Genomic DNA, 25,723 nt, shown 5'->3' on the forward strand with positions numbered 1-25,723 from the left:
AATTGTGTCTTGTAAATGTTCTTGAAGCTGCATGTCAACTATTTAATATATTTTACATGACATTGTGCCTCTGACAAAATGTATACAGGCAATCGATAAACAGAACACGTCATCGATATATTGTTGATTTTAAATTAGTTTATTGTGCATGCAATGGAATATATGCAATAATGTATATGTCATGAAAAGTAAAGAGTTGTTACAGAGAAGTGACACAGATATACCGGTGATATATAAATACTGGTATATCAATGATAAAAACATGGCTACAATATGCATGAACATAACATGCAAATGGATCGGAACAGATGCGTATGTTGATTTTGTTTTTTACCAGTGAGCTTGGTTTTCTCTGACAAGTAAGAACGTGTCTTGAAAACTACGACTTATAGGTAGTGGCATATAAAAAAGAAAGAGTCTGGACGAATACTTATAAAGATGATAGTCTCTCCGACCATCTAAATTAAAAATCAATCATTATCAATTCAAACGTTATACAACTGCCAATAAGTGCTGTGCAACAGTAAGCATTCACGTTCTAGAATGGAATTACACAGAATTTGAAGAACTTTGTAGGGTTTTTACGGGACCGTAGTAATCGATTCCAATTTAACCGAAACCATTCCTTGGGTGTAAAAAAGTTTTGTGGATTTTTACAGTACCATAGCATAACATAGGCGTCGGAACCGGGGGGGCTAGGGGGGGGGGGGGGCTTAGCCCCCCCCCCCCCCCCACTTTTTTTGCAAAGTTATACCTAACCATTAATAGCATGATAGAGGGTTCAGCCCCCCCCCCCCCCCACTTTTTGTCGCAGGAAAGATTATTGTTCCTAAGTCTACCTTGAAAGATTGAGAAGTTAGATTCAGAAGCATACTAGCCCCCCCCCCCCCCCCCCCCCCACGGATTAGGAATTTCATGATTTATGATTTTGGAAAAAAAATTTGGGTAAGTAATTTTTTTTTCGGAAGTATAGGTATACCCCCCCCCCCCCCCCCCACACGGATTAGGATTTCCATGATTTTTGGAATTACTTTTTTCTCAATATATCTGAGGATTAGTCTAGCCCCCCCACTTTCAATTTGCTTCCGACGCCTATGCATAATGTTTGGATTAAACCTCACAGTTACAATGCCGTTGTAGGTTTTGGCACCGATTTATGCTTCACTGATGGACGATAGCAAGATCCAAGGAAAAGGTGTCGGGAGAGAGCCAACCTCTGGCACTGAAAGGATAATATTGATTCTTTTATTATGATTTAATTCTCATTTTTGGCATTAATGTATTAAGATTTCGTTTACCTTTTAAGTCAGTTCAATATATATATGTAGGGGATATTCAATGTTGTCTTTTCTGTTCAACACATTTTCTTCGATTTTTCATCTGTTCCTATCTGTATACATTTCTGCTGAAATGCAAAACAACATTGCGTATGAAACTTAGTTTAAATAATGACCAATTAAGTTTAAACACGAGGAAAAGTTTAAGGAATAATTAAAGAAAAGAACCAAGTAAATTTGAATTAGAGCCATTTTTACAAGAGCTTGGACTTTGGGTAGTTGTGTCAAACTGCTCTGTGACGTACATTTGTAGGCCTGTCTATTTCATTACTGGCCACTCAGCCATGGCTCTTTGAATTAAATCAACACGACTTGGCTGGCTTTTGAGCTAAAACTACGCAATCTATGTATATTTCACTCGAAACGAGCGTCATTTTCAATTTGGTATGATGCAAGAAATAGATAGCACCTCCTACCGAAAGTCCAAGGTCTTGTTAAAATGGTTCTAAACGGTGAATTGGGTCCGTATGAGTTTTCTGTTTCCCCATCCCCCTACATTTTAGCGAGAAATTTAATTCAAATCTGTACCTTCCCCTTTACATTTTCATGTAAGCATAAGGACAAAAAAGAGCACATATGGAAAATAATCAATAAAAAAGGGTAGCTTTTGATGGTTCTTTTCTCCTAATGAAAAATAACACCAACTTTCAACGTGGAAAAAAAACTTTCATTAAAAGATCACAGTATTTCACAGTTGTAATGTAATTTAAAGAATATTTATGTACTAGTCTTTGACCAGAGACCTGGTTACCAAATATCTCTCTGTATATAACGAATATCCTGCCAATGTGATCTACTAATATACTATTGTCATAGTAACGTTAAAATCAGAGCAACAGTATAAATTTCCAAAAAAGGAATGACAATTTGTCTGACGAGGCGGAAAGAGAAGTCTGTGAACAGTTGACAGAGGCGTACATTATGATGAATCAATAAGATTTTGAGGACTTCATTTGCGCATTTTCAGTCACCGAATATTATTCATTTACCAAAGCAGGTCAGGAGACACTCTGCGTTCTCTCAATGAATAGCACAGCTAAAAGGGTGGCAAGTAAGCGTGCGTATATATCTGTATGCTGTATGTATGCCAAAATTATGTTATCCATTGCATTCTATCCCAACCCTGTACTTTGCCATAACCAAATTGAATTGTATATCGGCTATTCGCGATTTTTCTGTGTAAAACTGAGTAAAATTGATAGTTGGTAGAAAAGGGGATCTCGTTTTTTGGATTGTAATAACTGACTAAACCCCCTTAGCATGCATTCCGGAATATAAAATTACACGTCGATGTAAGTTAATTATGGGTTGTGCATGCAATTTGCCACCATAAATCAATTATGCATCAGTTTACGCCCCGGTCCGTTGCAGTTACAGCAATCAAAGATTGACCGCACTAGCTTAAGCCATCTTCCTCAATTATTAGCGATAAATTTCATTAGCTTAGTAGCAGGTAGAGTTCCCGCATTCACAGGAAATTTTTCCGGCTCCAGGAATTGTCTCCCGGTCCTCAATTTACTTTTATAGGAAACTTTTGCCCGATTAACTGAATAAATGGATTATAGATGTGGAACTAAATATGTTCGAGCCAGCAAGGCGGAATAAAGACTAAGTCTTTTTTTTCACTGAGGGCGTAGATCGGGTTTTTTTTTTAATACAACCGAGACCAAAGCTCGCCTGGGATTAAAGCAATGATGCTAAGATCGGAGGAACGTTACACAGTAAGTACCGAAGATTACAACAGGGTTTGTCAAATTTTCACATCAGAAGTATCTCTGATAGAACGATTTTGAAATTTTTAAAATTTATCTCATGATAAACTCTATTAGAGTGAATAAGGATTTTTAATTAGTGCAGAAGTGGGTGTATTAACGTATTTTTAACATCTTAAAGCAGTTGTGTTATAGTTCATACTTGTTATGAAAAAGCGATAGTGCTGTTTTTTTGTATTTTATCTTTGTAAAGATATTACATTTTGCATGTTCAATTTTTTTTTAAGGGGGTGGGGGGTTAATGAAATTTTAGACTACAATTGATCTGAAATTTAGTTATACTGACAATTTTCCTCTGATAAACTGACTATAAATTAGAGAAAAACCCACTTCATTTATGTGTTTAAATAAATTCGTGAATTAGATTGATCTACAAAATCCACGAACTTTGGTTCCCACGAACAATGATGATTGCACAGTATAACACTTTTTGTTATTATTTGTTATTTGTTATTACATTATTAATAATCGCAAATGCGTTCGGGACTCCAACAATTGACCATTTGCGAGGTCCACTGAATAATTAACTGACTGTTCGCGTTATATTGAGAGACCAACCTAACATTATGATAATTGAATAAAAGCTCCGCTATAAACGATTTCAACCTAAGCTATACCATATTGTTTCTAGAAATCAACTATCATTCGATGAATTATAAGAATTTTCGATCGATCAGAGTTCTGAGGCTAGGTCTGCAAAAAATTGACTTTTGACTTTATTTTTAAAAACATTTCAGTGAACTTGAATCTGATTTTTACGCAGATAGGGTTTGGCTTCCATTGTGATTAACTTCAAGCATTTGATAATCGTAAATTATATGGAAACGGTTTGAAAAACGTTGGTTTTGATTTCATTAACTACATCACGAACGTTAATCTACAAACAAGATGAACAATATAATAATTATAATGAAGTCACATGTAGTTGTTTATAAGCTTACTCTTTGTATCTTGGTTGTCAAATTAATTTTTTGGACCAAAAAAAGACACACAATGCTTACCAAACCAATTACAACACACATGTACAATGCTTAATCACGGTTCCTTTAAAAATACGACGGAGAATGCGGAAAAACTTATTATTTTGATATTTTATTATAGCAAAGCTGGCATTAGTTTCCATCTTCTAAGTTGGTACAATATTGCTTAAAGGTGGTATTTGTTAATTAAGAATATAGAGCTAACACACCAAAAAAAAACCCAGAAATTAAAATATTCATGAATCTCCAGGGGGTCACTTGTTTACAATACAAGCCCAATATAGGCAATGTTTAAAAAGACGTTCATATTGCAATGAACAAAATAGACTCATTATCATATCTCTCATTATCATGTGAACCTTGCTATTGTTCCACATATGTTACCTTTCTATTATGGTCGTGTCTTAGAAACCCATGTCTATTTTTTATTCTTTTCAATTCATCTCATCCTTCTACTATTTTCAGTTTTAAAACATGCACGGTTGCATGTGTTTGTTCTATAGGACGAGGCCTTTTCTTTGATTTGGATCAGTTAATGAGTAGCGTAAATGGCACTCTATGGACGTATTTCATGAATTATTGAATCATACAGTTTTTGTGGAAGAACTGCGATGGGTCGTCCAACAACACTACCTTTCACGTCAGAATATTAATTCTGAGAGACGTAGGAAGTGGATTATCTGAAAAATTCTTTCACAAGTATTTTAGTGGTCGCCAATAAGCTTCTTAGTAAAGATAATGATAAGGTTTAACGCCAACACATGTATATACCTGTAATAGATGTACAGATCTATCTATCTATCTATCTATCTATCTATCTATCTATCTATCTATCTATCTATCTATCTATCTATTCACGTAAACATATTACAATATACACGTATATTTACATCTATTGTATATTTTCTATCCTATTTCTAAGAAAATCCGATTGTGTTCTTGCATCTTCTTCCAATAGTTTTTTTTGCGTTGAACTGTGCTAAGTTGTCAGACATCTCCTTTATGTTATAACCTTCATAATGAGGTGTGTAAGACTAAGATTATCTGAAGATTCTTTCACAAGACGCTGAAGTGGTCATCATCAATTAAAATAAGGACATAAAAGGAATATTTGTATTCAACAATGGTCGCTTCCCATCTACTAAAAAGCAAAAGATAGTTGAAAGTTTGTGGCCATTTTTAGACTACTGTGGAAGTTTAAGAATTCATGGTGGCTCATTTTTCGTGGTGTTTGTAGGTAGCCCCCCCCCCCCCCTCCCCCCCCCCCCCCACCATGAATTTACATCCTCGACAAGAACAAATTTTGAAACTAAAACTGAAAACCGACGCATGCACAAAATTACATCCACGAATATTCGCCACAAGGAATTTTAATGATTCCTCGGTATATAAGTCTCGTTAAAAAAAGAAGAATTCCATTTTATAAAGATACAAAAAATATTCATATTTTAAACTTTGTGAACATATTCATACTTCATTAATATAAATGGGAATTTTCCTAACTAAATTATGATGAATTAGTAAATGTTTATAAAAACATTAACGTAGATCTTATGGGTAATTTGTTGACCAGCCAGCCTCCCCGAATTTAGATGTAGAATTGTAGTCCAACCGTCAAAATAGAAATTTTGCCTTTAGTTAGCGCTGTACTTGTACATATTTGCGGCTAAACCTCTTTGGTGATGAACGTACGGAAGTACCATACCGTGCCATATCAGTGATATGAAACAACATAGGAGAATTACATAATAGATCATTCAACAATTCTCTTGTAACTTGTCAAAGATTATTGAGATAGCATGCAGTATATCAGATAGATCAAACGTATATATTATACATGTACAGATCGTTTACAGCCGCAGGATTTTCAAAATTCGCGTACTAATGAGCAATAACATTGACCAGTTCTTTCTTCTCCTTCTTCGAATAGGAAAACAAGCTAAACTCTAATACTTTATAAAAGGTGGCCTCTTCTATTTTTATTATTTAAAAAAAAATTGCCAATTTTTCTCTTTGTCTTTTAACAGGAAGAAATACAAGAATAATATTGTTACCTTATCGACAATAAATCTACGCGCCTTCTTCCTTGGGTATTAATATTTAATGAGAAGGTTTGTAATTTCCTGCCATGGCAATGATTGGCAGTTATCTAGCCTTAGTCAAAATGAATAATGAATAAGAAGCACCGAAATTGCCTTTTTTCTATATTCTTAAATACAGAGAGTCACAGAAAGGGGTGGATGCATTCTTGATAAAGGTTCTTTGTCTGTCTGCAATCAGCGAAATTTATATGAAAGAGAGTTACATGCATTGTTAACTAGTAAAATACAAAGTAAAGCACAACTGAGCATCAGCTAGCAGACAGACATTGTTCAAAGTGCAGCCATTAGAGTCGAACTGCTTCCTGTTTTAAACAATTAACTCCAGACATATAATCCATTGCCTGAATAATTTTTGAAGGCTTTTACTTCCAACAACCCCCCCCCCCCCCTCCGTCTCCCCACCATTTCGAAATATCCGCATATACCAACAATCTTACTAGATGAAAATGAAAAATAAAATTCATTTTAGTCATAAGCCATTAATAATTCGTAAAATCTATGTCTATCTCGCGTTCATTTTTCAGTCGACACAATATGGAACAGGGGTACGATAAGCCAGTGAACAATGCAATGCAATAACAATGTATTGGTAAAACAACGTAATTGTTCGAGGTTTGTCTTTGGAATTGCTAATAACTCACAGATTTGTTGACAGTTAGTTGCAGGTGGTAGGGAAGGACTGCCACTGGAATCCGCGGGAATTATCGTGTCGGGATCAGATTTGCTTCATTTTGCGGACATCCTCACTATACATCATGCCGGTTTTGGTTGATATATATGCGTACACTACAGTAGTCACACAATGATAGTGTCTCGGACTCGGTGTTTAGGTATATCAGCTTTCTTAAATTCGATATATGGTCCAGAGAAACTCTAGCTTTATTTGCTGTATATTGCATTACATTAATTTATACGTGTATCATAAGTTCACATCATAATGACCGTACATTTGATGTCCGTGATCTATGAAAATGATACCTTTACACAGCTGAAACCCATTGTGTGCTCTCTCTCTCTCTCTCTCTCTCTCTCTCTCTCTCTCTCTCTCTCTCTCTCATAGTTTCCGGATAATTTTCACTTCTAGGTCCTCATTACCAAGTAACATGTATTTTTCTCAAGGTACTAACGTGATCCTACCATCAAATACAAATTAGCGCACAAAATTCCTCCTTTGTTATCACTTCATTACGATATGCGAAGTACATACATGTATCAGTCTCTAAATATACAGGAACCCTACCCTGGTCATTAGCAGACTGAATACAACATAAACATCGGCATCTTACCAACATTACGATAACGACAAGTAATTAGTGGACAGGATTTTCCACGTGCTTCCAAATGTTGTTCGTGACACAAAGATATCGATTGCTGTTTTCTTAACTGATTTTATATGTCTCACTGCTTTTGTATCGTTATTTTGAAAATTGAAACATAACACGTAAAAATTATGAAAGTGTCAGTATTGGCTAAAGTCAGAAAATAACGACTTTCATAGCTTTTTTTTAACTATTATTTCATGTATATACATTTATTTTTAGGCAATAAAAAAGTATTTCCTGTATTTTATCGTACAAAAATTAAGCTTTTTCCTCTTGCTTTTTTGTGCTTTTGTTCGTAATAAACAAAGACGATGCGTGACTGAAAACCTAACAAACGATCGGAAGTGTCCATGCATTCAATGGAACCTCTAATTTTTTTAACTCGGTCCAGCCCAAATTGGTGGCTTGTCTCTCGGAGGAAATCGCGCCGTGTCAAAAAGGGTAGTATTATAGGGCCTCTATTCCAATAGGTTACGTGCCGCTCAGGCCTTTGCTTTTGTTTCGTCAGTAGTCGTATTCTGCCAGGGCCCGTACGTAATTGCTCGCCTGGGTGTTCATGAGCAACATAAAAACGATCGATTTGCATTGTATTTATTGGCGCGCGCAGGTGATAACTCTTTTAACTAACCATCTGGTTAAAAATCTAGATCAATGTCGAGCTAGTATAATATATTTGTTCAGTTCCCTTTCAATTGTACCTGGAGAGTTTTAAAATATTTAAAGACATTGAGTAAAAAACCCACGAACATATTGAAACGGGTAACAATAGATCCGAGCATGTCCAAAAATTGATATCATCTTTGGCGAATAATGATTGAGTGCTTAATTGAAATGTACACCACATACCACGTGTCTTCTAACGCGTCTGAAAATGCCAACCTGGCTTAGGTAAATGCATGTATAGTACTTACAGCAGAAGCTGGGCTAGGTAAGCATTGATTAGTTAAGAAAGATGTAAGGCCTCTAATCGGTCTTTGTGCTTGCAGGAACTGGACTGCCTTGAACACACGAGGGTGGTAGTGATCCGTGTTAGATCACATCAGATGATATCACGTTAAATGTCAGCTGATGCCGAGGAGTAAGTACGTCTTCTTTTCTTTTATATCTTAGCACAGTACTTCTTTGTATTGTCCAGTAATTTAGTATAACATGTTCGTTAACTTTTATCATTACTTTAGATGTTTGACATGGTCTAGAGATGTTTAAGTTTTTGAAGTCGACTCGTTTTTGGGTCGTTTTTTTTTTTTGAACGGGTAAATTAAATCAACATATTTGTCATGCTTAATATATAATTACATGGTATTGAATTCATTTTTATCGAGTAAATTGCGTGACGTCTTAAATTAAAGTGTCCCCTAATATGAGCTCAACCAGTAAATATACAGGAGCTATTTGCTTGTGTTTTGCATTCCAATGAAATTTTGTAATGTCAACAAATATTTTCTTATAAAGTTCGTGTAAATTTGTATTTGATTCCTGAAGTAACTCAGATTTTTTTAAATTGAACAAAAGAAAAAACCCGATTGTTTTCAGCAAGATAGCTAACAAAAAATTAGTTAAATGTCAAACGCAACTTTATATGGCTTCGAATAAGTTGTCATAGCAACTTACAATTTTCCATCATGCTTGCATTTCAATTCCTTGGCATTTTTGAAAGATACGCCAATAACAGTCTCTGTGATATAGGGCTGGTGGAAGACAATATTGAGGAATATAAATCGGCAGCGGCTACTGATGTTTCACCATGCTGCTGCTTGATCTATGTATTACGTTGCCGGCGAGAAGAGAGCGAGAGAGAAAAAAGGGGGTTAATTAGAAATCATCTCCTCGACATCCGTTTTGTAATTAGTCAAAGAGTTATTGTCTGGAAAAGGGGATATACACACAAAAGCTACAATAATCCCCAACAATTGCCAGTTATAGCCGGATATAAACAGATCGTTGCCTTTTTTTTAACAAGAGAACATTTTTGGATGCGTGGTCGCAAAGTGCATGTACATGTATATGAACATCAATTGATTAAGGCAGATGTAAATAACTGGTGGCTAGGCTTAGGTTCGGAATTGTATTTACACGTAACAGGAAACTGGTGTATAAGAACTAGAGGGCCAGTCACCAATAGATATAATTATGTTAATTGTAACTATACACGTATTTCCAGTTTTAAAGTTTTATTTTTGATACATGTATTTAGAATAGTTATCAAAATTTTGATTTATTTTATACCCCACCCCCCCCCCCCCAAAAAAAAATCTTTTAAAATAGTAAAAAAAATTTAGATAAAATAGTAAGCATACTTTTTTGTAGTCTGTTTAAATAAAGAGTATTTCTGTATACTAGTATATGACTTCACTAAAGCCATTGCACTTGATGTTCATATCATGAAGTTAAATTTACTGATAACGTACTCATGTGTTTTAAATTCAGAATTGATATGTTCACACTTATCGTTTCCTTGACATCAGGGAATTAACCACTGGAAATCATTTTGATTCCACAATAGGTATTTTATTTAACTCGATTTGAAGCCTACATGTGTGTGGTGTATTGCTATAGGTGCTGCAATAATTAGAATTAAGGTATCTAATCTTAAAAGTGCAAGGCCGAATTATCACAATGTTTGGGTGTCATGGGCCTTTGTCAATGATTGCTTACATACATGAAGAAGGTATTTGTTTGCCATATGTACTTTAAAAGTGAATACATTTCATGCTTTTCAATATTGAATGTAGAGTTTTAACGGTTTAAAATAACATCGGGCTCGATATTTGACCATTTCATCGGAAATAGTTTGAAAGGAAAAGGAACAACTTAAAACGGTTTTCACTAGTAATCGTTGTAGCTATCTTAAACAGGATCATTATGCCTTAGGAATAATAGTCTCTCTTATTCTTGTTTTAATTACAAGAATTATACGTACAACGAGTCCCAAATATTGATTGTAACGCAACCCCGAGGCTTGTTATAGCTACTTGCTTTTGAATGCTGGAATTTACAATAACCCTTTAACAATGTAGGCAAGGAGTAGGGGAAAAAGAGAAAAGTCTGTGTCGATGTTTTAGAACATACTAAAGAACAAAAACTAGGAGCACAAAGGGTAGATGGATCATTCATGCTGGCTGAAAATGATTAAATGCCGCAGTTATTCATTCAGTGAAAACCCGTGATTATAGCTATGGTATTCTGTTTAAAAGATTATGTCGCAGAAAAAATGAAAAGCGAACAACGGGGCACGAACCCAACTGTCAAGTGCAAAATGTTGTCAAGCGAGGAAAGTCAAACGAGTTGCATTGTCAGATTATTAAGATCCCTCAATGCAGACTCACAATTCTGATTAGGCTATCTAATGCGGGCGAATATCCTTGGTACCTTCCGACCAATGTCTTAATTGCACGAAAAAGCATTTGGTTTTTGTAACCATGGTTTTAATGTTTTGTATTGACGTGTTACTTATTTTTTGGTCTGTCGTCTGCCAGCAACGCATACGACATATTCATGACATCCAAGGCACAGCCTCATTTGAGAGATTAATTAGAGGTTCAATGATTAGATGCTCGATAGATATTTATTGTCTGCAAGCAACTAGGAGGATAGGACATTCAATTGTGTCGTGATAGAAGAGTATGAAAATTGTCGAAGCCAATAACAGGGTCAAAAAGATATTCATTGACACGATTAACTGCAAAAATAAGATTTGTCGGCAGATATTTAGATTCAACACGAGAAGTGTTTCTACTTTATTTGGTGAAATTATGATTTGACCAGAACAAAAACAAAACGGAAACAACGTATAACTGTAAAAGAAAATGTATTTTACTAACGGCAACATGTAATTGAATGCAACGTCATGATCTGTTTAAAGATACGTAATGCTTGTAAAAGCTGGTATACATGGAGATGTATATGAATTAATAGGGTGTATGTACTTTATGAGTACATTTCATGTATATGAATACAGTTTGTCTTTTAAAATCTTTATAATTGAAATGACGAAATCCCAACGACAATTTTATACATAACGCACCATGGTAACTTAAATTATTGTCAAGGCTGGAGGAATGGTTTTATGTAAGCATGATTTTTTTTCATTCACAGAAGACAACGATGCTGCTTGCTCTAGGCATCGTATGGCTGACGTGCAAAACCGCTGTTGTGGCCAGCACGTGCTTCTTCTCAGATCACCTGAAAAACAACGAGTGGCACTACAAAGTAAAATCGGGACAGGGTGCCAGACAGATTCTGCAGTTCAGCGGCGACGTCTTAGTGATGAAAAATCTTCAAGTTCCTGGGGATTCCTACGAGCTTAACTGTGTAGAGAGGCGTGGTGAATATGCCTTTCTTTTTGAATCCAACTCCGCAACGAGAAAACAATTCAAGTGTTTTGAATTTTTGGAGAGAGGCAAGTCTATTTTACAAATGCGAGTTTCCTCTTTCTCCGAAAATACGGATGTGTGTGATGATAGAAAGTTAGTATTGGATGAGTGGTTGTTAGTTTCGTATAAAGAGATGGACAAAGAAATTGGACGGTGTCCGTTTAGTGGGGGTTTCAATTTAAAGATGCGTGATTCTGATGGTAACGCCCATGGTTGTAACTTCATGGAACTTCCTATGAGGCTAGAGATCGAGTGTATAGCAGGGGAGGGAATGACTTTTGACTTCCGGAGGAGTGAATGTACATACTTTGTCCCAATGAATATCTATCAAAAGACTTTTTGTGTTACAAACTGGTATACAAAGAATTTCATATTTGTAGTTATCAAAGCCGTTAATGGCGACGGTATATGGATTATGAGAGTACCAAAACGGGATTTGGGTTATTATAATAATCAGATCATAGTGGAATTGTTTCCCGATTTGATTTCGAGTGACTCGAATACGAACAGCAACGTAGAGAAATCGTATTCTCTAACATTAAAAAAAGAAGTACAACGAAGTTTTTGTGCAGACGAGTACGAATCTTGCTCTACAAGGTTGTGTTCTCCAATGGACAAACGCCAGTGTCCAAAATCCTGTGGATCGTGCGATCCAAATTCAGTTCTACCGATCTGCTCATTTCCTCGAAGGTTTCTTGGCGAATGGTACTCACAGGATATCGATGGTACGAGGAGGGTCAACATCAGTGACTCTACTCTCTCTGTCGACGACGTAGGGGAGTTCTCTTGTGTTCATTTTGAAGATTCTCCGTCTCGTTCTACGAGAATGTATACAACGGAATCGGTCTACTTTAACGGATGTAGACCTCGGTACACCTGCGTGTCATTTAAGCGTCTGGGGAAATCTGTGCTTGGATACAGCATCAGCCAAAGTTTCGTTTGGCCCATTACTTTAGACAGCCCCGGGAAGACTATTTGCGACGAATCCCGCTTTAGACCGGACGAAGAGCCTGTGGGTGACTTGTACCACTCCTACCCAAACTCCTTCAAGCCAATCATCTCCGTGTCACGAACTTTCAAATCCACGTCATGCGATTTACCGTCAGTGTTCACTTTCACTGCGCAGTTTGGTGAAAACAAAAGTTGTCCTGGTGAGATATATCAGGATTGTGTAGACTCAAGTGTATTTCGCTTAGAGTATCACAACTGTAGATATGTGACAATAAAGTCTTTTACCTATTATTGTGCAGCAACGTTCAAAGAGAATTACTGGGAGAAGCTTGTGATTTTGCAAAGTGCTACGGAGTCCAAAGACTCCAAGTGTTTATCTTTCTCGACTGTTTATCCAGATCGTGCTTTCTTACTTCCTACTAGTCATTGTGACGTGTACGCCTGGCAGTACGTAGACGCCAACATTCGCCAATCGTTGGTTGAATTCTCGATACATTCCACCGGTGAAACTTGTAAGACGATTCCGACAACGACGTCAGCGACGATGATGACAACGACAAGCCTCGAGACACAGTCATCGTCAACGACGACAGACAGCTTTCCCATCGGACAACGTAAGCCGGACATTTCAATAGAGTCAGCTGTGCAGAGCGACTCCAACGGGGAAAAGGACAAATATCAAGAACTTATTAAAACGACAAAGTCTCCGACCAAGGACGAACCGCCGGACATTCTAGACCATAAGCTACAGACAGTAGAAGAGAGAATCCGCGAAACTAGTCACTCCGAGAGATGCCACGTTTATGTTGTCAACTTAATTTCTGTTGTATTGTTTTATTATTTGATTGTCTGAAATGTATTATACTCCCGGTAGCTGTACATATTGGCATTCGGTTTTTTTTATTCAAACATTTGTTGTTATTTATATCGTTTTGTACACAAGTGCTATCTTGGCTGTGAACTTAAGCTAAGACAAATGATTTCATGAACTTTTATTCTGTATCATACATAGAAAGGAACATGATCGTTCTTTACTTAGACTTTGTTAATTATTGTCAAGAAAATAATCATGAATTTATTTATGATATCATGATATTTGTAAGTAAGTTATATTTTTTTTAAATTCACACCACCCTAAAAGGCTGTATACTTTTAATTTTGTTTAGCAATGTATTTAATTTGAATTCTTATTAATTGATTAATTCATTCGTTCATTCATTCATTCAAAACATTCTGAACTAAAGATTGATTTGCATTATTATAAATAGATATATTTGAGATAAGAACACTGATGATGCCAGATCTTTTGATCCAACGTTACACCCTTTACCGATTTCATTACAACAATATATCGATCGATTGTCGGTTCCGATATTCTCAAATTAAAACTTTTCAAAGACTTTTGTTCTGAGGCTCTTGGTCTTGTTACGTGCCATTCTCTCATTATCGTACAATCAAACGAAATGAGAGAGAAAGAATCAAACGGAAACACACCTGGTACGACTTATTCTTTACCTCTTTCATCCATTTCAAAAAAATTGAAAATTAGATGTAATCTAATTCCATTGCAGTCATAAATCAAGCACCTCCTCATCGTACAGAGATGTTCTTTGATGAAAAAACAAAATCGATCACGAAGTTTAATTTTTCCATTGAGTAAACGTGTTCGTTTGTGTCGCTTGGTAATCGAATTTGCAGCGAAAATGACACAGAATTGTTTATTAATTCAATTGAACATTTTGTTTTATGCAAGATTCCTTCAGAGTAAAGGAATGTGTATGTTTATTGTACAGTGATACCATTTTTCCATCAGATCATTGAATTAAAGAGAATAAACACATCTCCGATATTGCACTTTCTTTTTTTAGCTCGCAAAGAAAAATTGCAATCTGAGACTACTCGCCAAATTGAACAAACAAAAAGAAAGTGGATATTGGTTTGAACGTTTATTTGTACTTTGTTATCAAGCTGTTTAAGACATAATTAAGTGTGTGAACAATATGGAAAACGGGAAACAGAATCAATCAAATAGAGCAATACTCATTGCAAATTAAATCAAACGCTCTTTTAAAAAATATTATAACAGTCTAAAACAAAATGCAAGAATAATAGTTTCTAAAGAACAAGATACGATTGTAACAGCATGAATGCCTAAAATAACTTTCAAGAGGTTGAGAAAATGTAAATACATGTTTCCCATATATCCATGCTTAGATCAGTGAGATAGGAAATAACTATTGAGTGGGAAAATGAGGATTAATATTTTGGATATTGTGAAGAAATTTACAATGTTCTATATGATATAAACAAAAATTACTTATAATGCACGATGGTTCATGCAGGAGTATAATTAAGTCATCGTACAAAAGAGAGCCGGGTTAGAGCCCCATCCCTATCACTTGAATTAATGTAGAGTAAAAACATTCTCCAATCCGAAGGATAAGCTGTTTCTGTAAGCAACAAACGTCTGTATTATGTAGGGTAAGTATGATACACTTTATTTATTTAGTAAATAAATTCAAAGTTCTCGACATGGTCAAAATTAATGTAATTTTTACATTAAACTATGTCATTAATATTGAACTTTTATTTTTAATACCGGTACTTAAAAAGTGTGAAGTGTGGCCAATAAGTATATCACCATGAAAAGATTTGAGTATATACCCAGTATAAAAGATTCATAGCCCCAAAGTGTTTTTAATCATTGTTTAGCAAAAAACTGGTAACACAATGCTTGATGTATCAAAATAATCAAACTATATAGATGCAGCTAACACAAAAATACTCTTTTGGCTTGACAAGTGTTTTGAGTTCATAACTTACAGCCAATGCGCCTGTATATATGCGTATTTGGTACTAAATACTTGTAATATTATTACACAGGATAAACAACCTTTTAGAGTTCTGATGGTACTATTGTTTTGTAGTTACTCGATTAAAGTAGAGGATAATTGACAAAAATAAAACGGATGTCAGATGACAGAATTGCATTGATTTCATTTTTACCTCCTTCTAATCATTCATGTCCAATACATATTTCTTTTTCGATATCGTCAACATCGCGATGTACATGTATATAAAGTTGATACAATATTGACATAACGTCGTACGATATTGAACCGATATCAATGTTACATTTGTCAACATGCCGTTAAATCGTCGACATTTTCGAGAACGCGAAGTCGACGATGTTGAAACGATATTGAGTTTTCATTGTCAACATTGCCGATATTTCTTTGACATTAACATCGTCGACAAAGAAACGTCGATGATGTTTTAATAAATATCAAGTTTACATCTTTGACATTGTCGCAATTTATACGATGTTGAACCGTTATTTGGTTTACATTGTTTACATCGCATATACATTGTACTTCTTTAACGTTACATCGTAGACAATCAAAAAGGTACGATGAAGACACGATGTCGATCAACATTGTGATGTCAACAATGTAAACAAGAAAGAAGGCGCACGGTATAGACACAAAGTCAAATCGTTGTTGCTCAACATTGTTACATCGACAATGTTGTCTATGAAACAGGATAAATTAAGTACGATGTAGATACGATGACCACTCGATGTTGATCAACATTGCGATGTCGACGATGTAAACAAGTAAGAAGGCACACAATGTAAAACACATTGTCGACTCGATGTTCGTCAACATTGCGATGTCGATAATGTCCACGATATAAACAGAATATAGTGATACGGTGCAAATACTTATGCGATATTAACACAATGTCGACTCGATGTTGGCCAACACTGCGATGTCGACAATAATGATAAAACATTGTGCACTGAACGTACCTCTTCCTTCAAATGGCTCAGGACACGCTTGATTATGATGTCATATTGTAAATTTATTTTGTATCTAATTCATTTGATTACTAGTAATGCAAATAAAAAAACTTAAAAAGTTGTCATGTTGTAAATTTGATATTAATACCCACCCAATAAATTCAAAATTTACAATAGGACAAATATCTTTTTAGACTCAATTATTTACACAATGTATATAAGTTACATTTAATATCTTTGATTTATGGAAATTAAGACAAACGGCAAACGGGTATACATGTACACCTAAAAAATTAAAACCGGAGATGGGATATTACAGAAGAAACATTAATTAAGAAAAACGGTCTATTTCCTCAACAAGCCCTTGCACTTGATATAATGTGATATGAAATAAAAAAAAAACCACAGAAAGTTGTTTCCAGTTACGGCCGAAGAAACAAGTGCACCATAGCTGAAGGACTGTGTCTAACTTAAGACCTTAATCTTACAACAATGAACATTCTGATTCACAGTAAAAGGCAACAAACAAAACTATTGTACATTTTAATAAAATAAACACCTGTTTCAAAGATTTTTTAGTTAAAATTCTTACACTTCGATCAAATTGATCGTTATTGCCTACTTTATCGTTACTTCTTCGGCTATAACATCGTTTATTCAATGCTTGTGGCTCAAAATGTACGACTAAATGGTAAAATTCTTTTGATTTAGTCAACATTGAAATAAACCTCGTCCTTGGCGAATAAATGTCAAAGATTTAAAGAAGATAATGCTAATCCTATTATCTGTTTTTCAATCAGCTGATCAAAGAAGGTCGCATGTGACGTCACCGTACCTCGTGACACACTAATTAGTGAATTGCTTTTAGGAAAGGTGCTATGAATTAAATTGATATTTTTTTTTTTTGTTAATTACCGCTCTTTTACACCAAACAAACTGTTGGAAGTAATTAATACAAACACAGGGAAGGCAAAAAAAAAAGGAAAATGTTCCTTAATTTAGGAACGTGCGACCTTTTCGGGAGTTCATTTTGAAATCAACACTCCTTTGCAGTTACTCTGGCAAAACGGAAGTGAAACAGTGTTTGAACCTAAGCACAAATCATCACCGCTGACTTAATACCGAAAGAAAATCGATAAAATTCAGAAGCATTATTTTTCAAGGAAACGTATTAATAAATAGCTTGAAAATAGTCAAATTTTAAATGGTGCGAACAATTCAGATATTTTTGTTGTCGTATGTACTAGTATTCCTATGCCAGAGTTCGAATAAGTAAGCGCTGTTTCTACAGCGATAGCGTTTGGAATCAAGAGCAGATTACTAGTATCTAATCTAAAGCTAGAACTGGCGTACTATACTCGACTTTATCTGTTATTATTAAATCAAAGTACTGAAGTACTGTCGGGAGTTGATTTTATTGATTATTTTCAATTTTAAAATCAACGATATGTTATTTTGCCTGGCAAGTAGTTTCTAATCTGTATTTGAATTGTGCTCTTTTTCAATTAATAATTAAATTCTCGAACTTTTCCAACAAGAATTTCGAGAAAACCCCATATGAATCATGTTGTGTAATATTTAAAGATAGAATTAATTCCATCAAACTGTGTACTGTATCACTAATCGAAATGTGTCTAAAAATTGTACAGGTCTGGATCCAAGCAATATTGAACTCTAGTCTCGTTCAACCAGACGCTCGGCTGCTCCGTTAATCTCCGACTACCAGAGAGAGACTCTCTGCTTGTCGGAGATTTACGGAGGTAGCCGAGCGTCTGGTTGAACGAGACTATATTGAACTCATACAACTACAAAAAACAATTAAATTGTTCGTACTATATAAAATCTGACTATTTTCAACGTATTTATAAATATGTTTCTTTTGAAAAACAATGGTACAACGCCGAATTTATCTATTATTTTCAAGATCTACGTCTTGTCAGCGGTGATGATTTGTGCTTAGGTCCAAACACTGTTTCACCTTCGGTTTGCCAGAGGAACTGCATAGGAGAGTTGATTAAAATCAACTCCCGAAAATTGCTTGGATATACAATTTTTCAGAAATATTTCGATAACTGATACATAATGCATCGTAAGTAGACTTTGATGGTGTTAATTCATTACACAACATGATTCATATTGAGTTTTCCGTCTGTAGCTCGGAATCCTTATTTTGGAAGACCCCGAGAATATAATCAATTCATATTAGAAAAAAATATGCGAAATTATTCAAATACGGCTAAAAATCTACTTGTCATGAAAAATAACACATATTGTTCATTTTGAAATATATAATAAGAAGAACATGTTTTGCCTACAAAGAGTCATTAAAATCAACTCCCGTCAGTACTTCAGTACTTTGATTTGATCAGCAGCTCAAGGATAGTCCTTTCTTCCGCAATGGTTTTTCTTACTTGTGTCCAAAAATGTGGACATGTGGTTTCGAAACTTCCTGCTGTGTACCTAATTATGTTTAAAATTACTGCTTTGTTTACTAGTACCACAAGTATTAATAACGAGGGGTAAATATCTGTTTGTATTGACCTTCATAAAAACTCATACATTCCATCAAAAGCTCTTATACTTTCATTAAAAAACTCGTGTAGGGGAAATTAACAGTGATAACATTTATTCTTGTAGAATAACAATGCGGAAGTGTTAATTCATGTTCAAAAATTTCAAACCAATGAAAATGAAAATAAACAAACTTTTACACACACACACACACACACACACACACACACACACACACACATATATATATATATATATATATATATATATACACACACACACACACACACACACAATTTAATGATTGCACACTTCCGATGCCCCTTAACAACATATTTTGAGATTTCACCAAAATGATACTTTTCCTGCTTTGAATTAAAAATCGAGACTGAGTGGAATCTTCCTTTATGGTTTTAATTACATGTATCGTACCGTACATGTATTTTTCGGAAGGAACATGTTGGATATAAATTTGCTGTTAACGTTATGTTTATTCGCAGATTGCGGTAGGTATATATGAGGTTTGAAGTGTCTTATACTTTTTCAATGCAAAGTCGGTTGTCGAAACTACTTTTTCCCCCCTTTTTTGAAAACCTTAGAATGTCTTGGAACCTTTATTTGTTATAAGTATACTATTTAAGATAAAAGTAACGATTATAGGATCCAGTTTTACTGACAAAGGAAAAAATGTATGAAGATATACTAGAAGCTGAAAACAAAAGATAATTATTTACTTTACTTTGTTGTTTACTTGAATTATTTTTACACCGAACACAAATTTAAAAAAAATTAAGGATTGCTGATTGCGTTACTACGTGTGAATTTTTGTTTAAGTTATATAAATAAAGTTGCAGTCATTTGACAACGGTCAAAATACCGATAAATTAACGCAAAGAGAATTTGTATGATAAAACAAAATTAATAGAGAGAGAGAGAAAGAGAGAGAGAGAGAAAGAGAGAGAGAGAGAGATATTCATCAATTTCTAAAATTGAGTTTTATCATCGTATTACTTAACATATTTTTGTTTCTCTTGTTTGATATATTAGGATTAGTAACCGAAGGATTATCTTTCACTCAGCATTTTGTTTCGGATGATGTAATGTCATGGTATGAGGCAGACAGAGCGTGTCCTATCTTGTTTCATCCTGGTGACGGCACCATACACATGGCGGCGAATTTGACCTCTCAACCACAGCAAATACAAGTGTTGAGATTCCTCAACGAGCAAGAGAGTGTTTGGCTCGACGGTTACCGTTTCCATCTTGGTTGTAACGGTAATGACAGAATATCATGAAAAATGAGACACTGCTAAATGTTTTTATTTCTTAAAAATAACAAGTGCATGCATGATATAAAACTATAAACACTAGTGTTTAAATTCAAGTATTTCAAAATTCCAGTACTTTACAAAATGTGTATAAATAATAATTATATTTGCATTTTTGTACTTTTTAAAAAATATTTTGATTGACGCATAAGTAATTGATGCAAAAGTTACGGACTAGTTTATTGGTACTAATATCAATAAAGTTAACTTTATGTATACGTATATATTTACATCTTCCAAGTATTATTCCCTTCCCTCTATTTCTAACGAAAACTTATAGTTAATTCATAGCTCTATAGAAACAGCCAGACTGAAATATACATGCCCCATTTATCGATTGGTCGAGATCTACAGCGGCTGAAACTGAGAAGATATTGAGAGGTCTGAAATTGACACGCCCTGTTTATCGATTGGTCTAAAACTTCAGCAACCTACAAAATATCATGGACTGCACGAAGTAATCATGATGATGTCAGAATGAAAGTCTTACAGGAGACGATTTGGCTGTTTCTTCTAGCTAACATACTTATGTACATTAACAGTAGTGATTTTTACTTATTTTTCATAATCAATTTATTAATTAGTTAAAAGAGAAATGTTAATATAAACAATAAAATGCTTTCTTTGATGATTCATGTGGGTTATGAAGGTAGCGATCATTTCAGGAAAAAATTACATAACCCGCTAACGCGGGTTATGTATTTTTCTGAATGTCGCTACCTTCATATCCCGAATGAATCCCCAAAGAAAGCATTTTATTGTTTAAATATTTACCTTTTCTTTGTACTAGACACAATGAAAACCTGCGAATATATCACTACCCAACATATTGCCACTAATCAAGAGCTGAAATCTATATGCATATCGGGTAAGAAAATGTGATTAATTTATGTACATAGAGGAAAAAACTCTTTACAATTCTTTTTAACAATATACATATGTATATATATATTTTTAAAATGATTGAAAAATGATAAGAAAAATATAAATGTAAAGGATATCTGGTTAAATCATTCATATCCCCTGGCCCGACATTGTAATTAACCATCTGATTTACATTTTGTAAAGACAGGGTGTATCACAGATACTTATGTAGCATGTATATTTTTTTATAAGTTGAGGTGTAATGGAACCATCGTGAAGCGCTCTCTCTCTCTCTCTCTCTCTCTCTCTCTCTCTCTCTCTCTCTCTCTCTCTCTCTCTCTCTGGCCGTCCGTTCGTTTGTTTGCCTCCCTTTATGACTTGCAAAAGCACGTTTAGATTGCTCACGATCTGAGGTCATTTTTGACAAAGGTCAAGGTCAGGTTTTAGGTCATTATCATCATTTAGAATTAACGGGGTGTGAGTCCATTTTGGATAACTATATATCGTTTGTACTTGAAAATCCAAAAATATACGGCTTTTATGAATCATATAAAACGCTGTATCTTTCTATATCCTTTATCACAAATCTATTCCTATGAATTCTGCAACATCACAATCTAAATTGTTCAAATGCTCAAAATTGTATGAAAATAGATATTATAAGACTAACTTATCACGAATAACGACCCAATAACATGATAACATAGGCCTATCAATGTTCATCAATTACATTTAAGTGTAAAAATCATGATACATACATGTACATACAAGGAAACAAACCGCTTACACAAATAAAATCACTGTCCTTCTGACACATTTTAATTCTAATTATGAAATATGCCTTAAAGTAGTCATATTGCATATTTTTATTGTTATATTATCGTTAAATTCACATTATACTTGAAAAAAGTATTTTAAATTAGACAAAAGAAATCTTTCTTATGAATTTAATATATATATATATATATATATATATATATATATATATATATATATATATATATATATATATATATATATATATATATATATATATATATATATATTACATGGCATTGTGATTCCATCAAACATTCACACTGTACTTATCATATACGTAAATATATTAAAATAAAACTATATTGTATATTAGGTGATAATATAACGGCAGAATTTGACTGTAAAGGGTCCGGGAAACACGTGTTCAACTTGACCAGCATAGCTGACCACCCTAAACTACTCAACCTACCAGAATATGTCGGTGGCGAAGACCTCGAAGTAAACGAAGTGCACCTAAATGGTCAATATACATGTATATTTTGGTATATTTTGTCAATTTATATGTATATTTATTCAGGATGAATTGCCGAAAAAACTTCGTTTTCACCATATCTGAATTATGCTCTACTCCCCAAACACCCATCCCATCCCCAAAATTCGTAAACGTTACTAAGTAACTTTATATTAAACAGGAATTATTACACACTGTCGGCTGGCCACAAAAACACCAGAAGGATTCAAGATCGGTTATGAAAACTGTGGTCAGAAACTCAAAGTTCTTTGTCAGAAGCGTGAGTATGGTTTTATTTGAATATCAGAGATCGCTGAAATTTGAAAAATCATTTCATAAATGAATTAATAAAAAATATTTAATTAACTTGAAATATAATTAACTTCATGCCTTTTAAGAGTACAACACATCTTTGATGATCGTAACAACTCTCACATATCAGCGCATTAAAGATGGATATTCTGAAGATGTTATATTGATCAACGGTGATCCGAAAACAGATGACACTCAAAGCTTGAGTACGGGTTCTGATTGTGTTATTTGTGTCAGATTTTATATTTCATAATTTAATTTTAGCATACCCTACACAACGAGTTGTATATATTCTGTATGGTCTGTCTTTCAGTCCTTTATTTTTCAACTTTTCTTTTTAATACGACATGATAAAGCCGATCTATAAAAACTTACAGGTTTCGATTCGTAATTTTTTGGAAGTTTACCGGGCATGGCACTGAAACAGACTGTTATCTAGAACAACTTCTCTTATAATCCGCATTGAAATTTGATAAAATATCTTAGTTATTAAGGACTGCATACATGCATTTGCAAGTTTGATTCATTTTTTTTAAAATTTTGCTGGAAAGCATGTCCCATTTGTATAGAATAATATATATGTATTGTTTCAAAAGCATTTTTCTCGGCAAATTTAAGTCCAGTTGTACGGATAACAACAAATATTTTGAAAAGATGCTTATCAACAAGCATAATTCTGCCCAAGCATGACGTCATCAAATTCTATATTGTTGTATACTACATGTATTTTAGCTGGGTGGGATTAAAACTATAATTAAGTTTCTAAATGTAATACTCTCTCAATAAACAGGCTCTGAAAAATTTTCTAAATTTTCTTTACAGATTTCTTAGACAATATCTTGGAACCAAAATGGCTCATTACTATGTCTTTATCCGGAGTATCGTTTATTTTTAGCATCTCCATTTGCATCTGTTTGTGTTTTAAAAGGTAGGTGTTACGATAAACGTTTAAATCAAAGATTTCTAAACTTACAGTTTTATATACGTTTAGAAATCTTTGATTTTAAAATGTTAACGAAACACAAGTAAACCAAAATATGAATTGGGCGATTTGTAAGTGGGTTTGTACTAATAATATCAAAATGTAGAATGTTCTTTTTTAAAATTAAATGGTAAGACGCAAACTACATATCTATTACTTCTCGCTCGCTAGATCCATCTCTCGTTTACAATTTCCTAAAAAAGAAAAGGCATACATATCTCTCTCTCTCTCTCTCTCTCTCTCTCTCTCTCTCTCTCTCTCTTATATAAGTATTTTTGAAAAGAAATGTGATCATAATCTTTTTGAAAGTCTGAATCATGTTGATAATAAACAACTTTTGAATTTAATTGACAGGAAAAAAGGAACGCCAACTGGAGCCAGTCGGCGATCAAACGGCTTCGAGAGTCTGCGACATCAAGCGTTCGAAGAGATCGTCCTGGGTTCTTCCTTATAGTTAATTGAAATTTATTTTTCAGCGCATCATTGGTTATTATTCAAATGATGTATGCAAAAAACTGTAACGGAGGTTTGGTGGCTGCAAGCCAACATGTGAATTAAAGTAATTGAAATATTGCTAGTGACCAGATCTTGAAGAAACAAGGGGGAGCCTATCCTGGGATGTACTTTATACACAGTTATTTTAAAGCTTACTTGATATTTCGAAGGGGAAAAACCATAATATCTATTCATCTTTATCTAAGGTGCATAAGAGTTGGTGAAACACACAGAAAAAGACTATATATATATATATATATATATATATATATATATATATATATATATATATATATATACAGGATAATGACACAAGGATGCAAATGTCAGAAGAGAGAGAGAGAGAGAGAGAGAGAGAGAGAGAGATCATCTTTAAATATTTTGAAGGTGGATGATAGCTCGAAGAACGATAAATGCGAAATGTTTACAATAAATCTTTTTTTCTACACAATGTACGATAGAGTAATCTAACTTGATTTTTATGCATTTTAGCCGATGAAGTCATGAAAATTTATTTTTATCCTTACATCTTATTTTGACTGCACGCTTGTCGGATCCCTATCAAGCTTTCTGATGCATGCCTCCAGCCAATTCATTCTGGCTCAGTGCTTACCGATATTAGCTTTCTTAATGTTCATCACTATCAATGAATTAGATTATTATCTTGCGCATTTTATCATGTAAATTCGTTATAGAAACGTTTGAAATAGCATTTGCTCGGCCAAGTCAACGGTAAGATTTTTTTTATCGAATCCATCTTAACGTGATTTTTTTCTATGTACATGTTTATCGAATTTTCAGAAGATTTGATAATAAGCTGGGGTGTCTATATAGTTGTTATATTGAATAAAAAAATCAAATATACTTATCATTCAGTATTCTTCGGGTTTCTATACATTCTGTGTGATATAATAATTCGCAAAAAAAACCACAAAATATTGTTGACACTCCCCCCACCCCTCTAGATTCACGCATGTACTGAGCAATTGAATATCTGCGTTATTCAGAGCGCACTGTATCTGTACATATATATATATATATATATATATAGATGTAACTTTAATTTCAAATTTTACTCTGAATTTCCAAAAAGTGGGTGGTGGGCAACTCCATGTTAATTCTCTTTTTTATATTGTCAATTAAGAAAAATGTTCGCTACGAGAAAATGGTTGAGGGGGGGGGGGGGGCTTCAGATTCTATGTGCCTGTTTCATATAATACTCTGTACTAGTACATTTTCAAACAAGTTACCATTTGCGGATCGATAATTTTTTCCCAGGGCCGGGGGGGGGGGGTCATATGGCTATATTTATTTGCCGGTTG

General features: G+C 34.3%; 2 protein-coding genes and 1 long non-coding RNA gene across 8 annotated transcripts; 2 read left to right on the forward strand and 1 right to left on the reverse strand.

Moving 5' to 3' along the window:
• Positions 1–1,012: 1,012 nt before the first annotated feature.
• LOC128189908 (uncharacterized) lies at positions 1,013–7,190 on the reverse strand. Its single transcript, XR_008244292.1, has 3 exons — positions 6,833–7,190; positions 1,299–1,405; positions 1,013–1,222 (listed from the first exon to the last, which is right to left on the reverse strand). It is a non-coding gene; the product is annotated as an uncharacterized LOC128189908 (long non-coding RNA).
• Positions 2,667–14,677, forward strand: LOC128189907 (uncharacterized). 5 transcript variants are annotated; one of them, XM_052861704.1, is made up of 3 exons: positions 2,667–3,058; positions 8,500–8,595; positions 11,609–14,677. In XM_052861704.1, exon 3 carries the CDS (start codon positions 11,618–11,620, stop codon positions 13,688–13,690), a length of 2,073 nt encoding a protein of 690 aa, XP_052717664.1. In that variant the 5' UTR covers positions 2,667–3,058; positions 8,500–8,595; positions 11,609–11,617; the 3' UTR covers positions 13,691–14,677. The 5 variants fall into 5 exon arrangements, with proteins under 5 accessions (XP_052717664.1, XP_052717663.1, XP_052717669.1 ...); XM_052861703.1 differs by having other exon boundaries at positions 2,669–3,058; positions 8,500–8,591; XM_052861709.1 differs by lacking the exon at positions 2,667–3,058 and adding an exon at positions 8,194–8,401.
• A 4,832-nt stretch (positions 14,678–19,509) lies between these two features.
• Positions 19,510–24,633, forward strand: LOC128189997 (uncharacterized). Of its 2 annotated transcripts, XM_052861849.1 has the most exons (8): positions 19,510–19,656; positions 20,198–20,425; positions 21,269–21,346; positions 22,475–22,621; positions 22,794–22,892; positions 23,011–23,130; positions 23,747–23,852; positions 24,261–24,633. In XM_052861849.1, exons 1-8 carry the CDS (start codon positions 19,572–19,574, stop codon positions 24,358–24,360), a joined length of 963 nt encoding a protein of 320 aa, XP_052717809.1. In that variant the 5' UTR covers positions 19,510–19,571; the 3' UTR covers positions 24,361–24,633. The 2 variants fall into 2 exon arrangements, with proteins under 2 accessions (XP_052717809.1, XP_052717810.1); XM_052861850.1 differs by lacking the exon at positions 23,011–23,130.
• The last annotated feature ends 1,090 nt before the right edge of the window (positions 24,634–25,723 follow it).

Source organism: Crassostrea angulata, chromosome 6 (genome assembly GCF_025612915.1).
Source record: "Crassostrea angulata isolate pt1a10 chromosome 6, ASM2561291v2, whole genome shotgun sequence".
Lineage (NCBI taxonomy): Eukaryota > Metazoa > Mollusca > Bivalvia > Ostreida > Ostreidae > Magallana > Magallana angulata.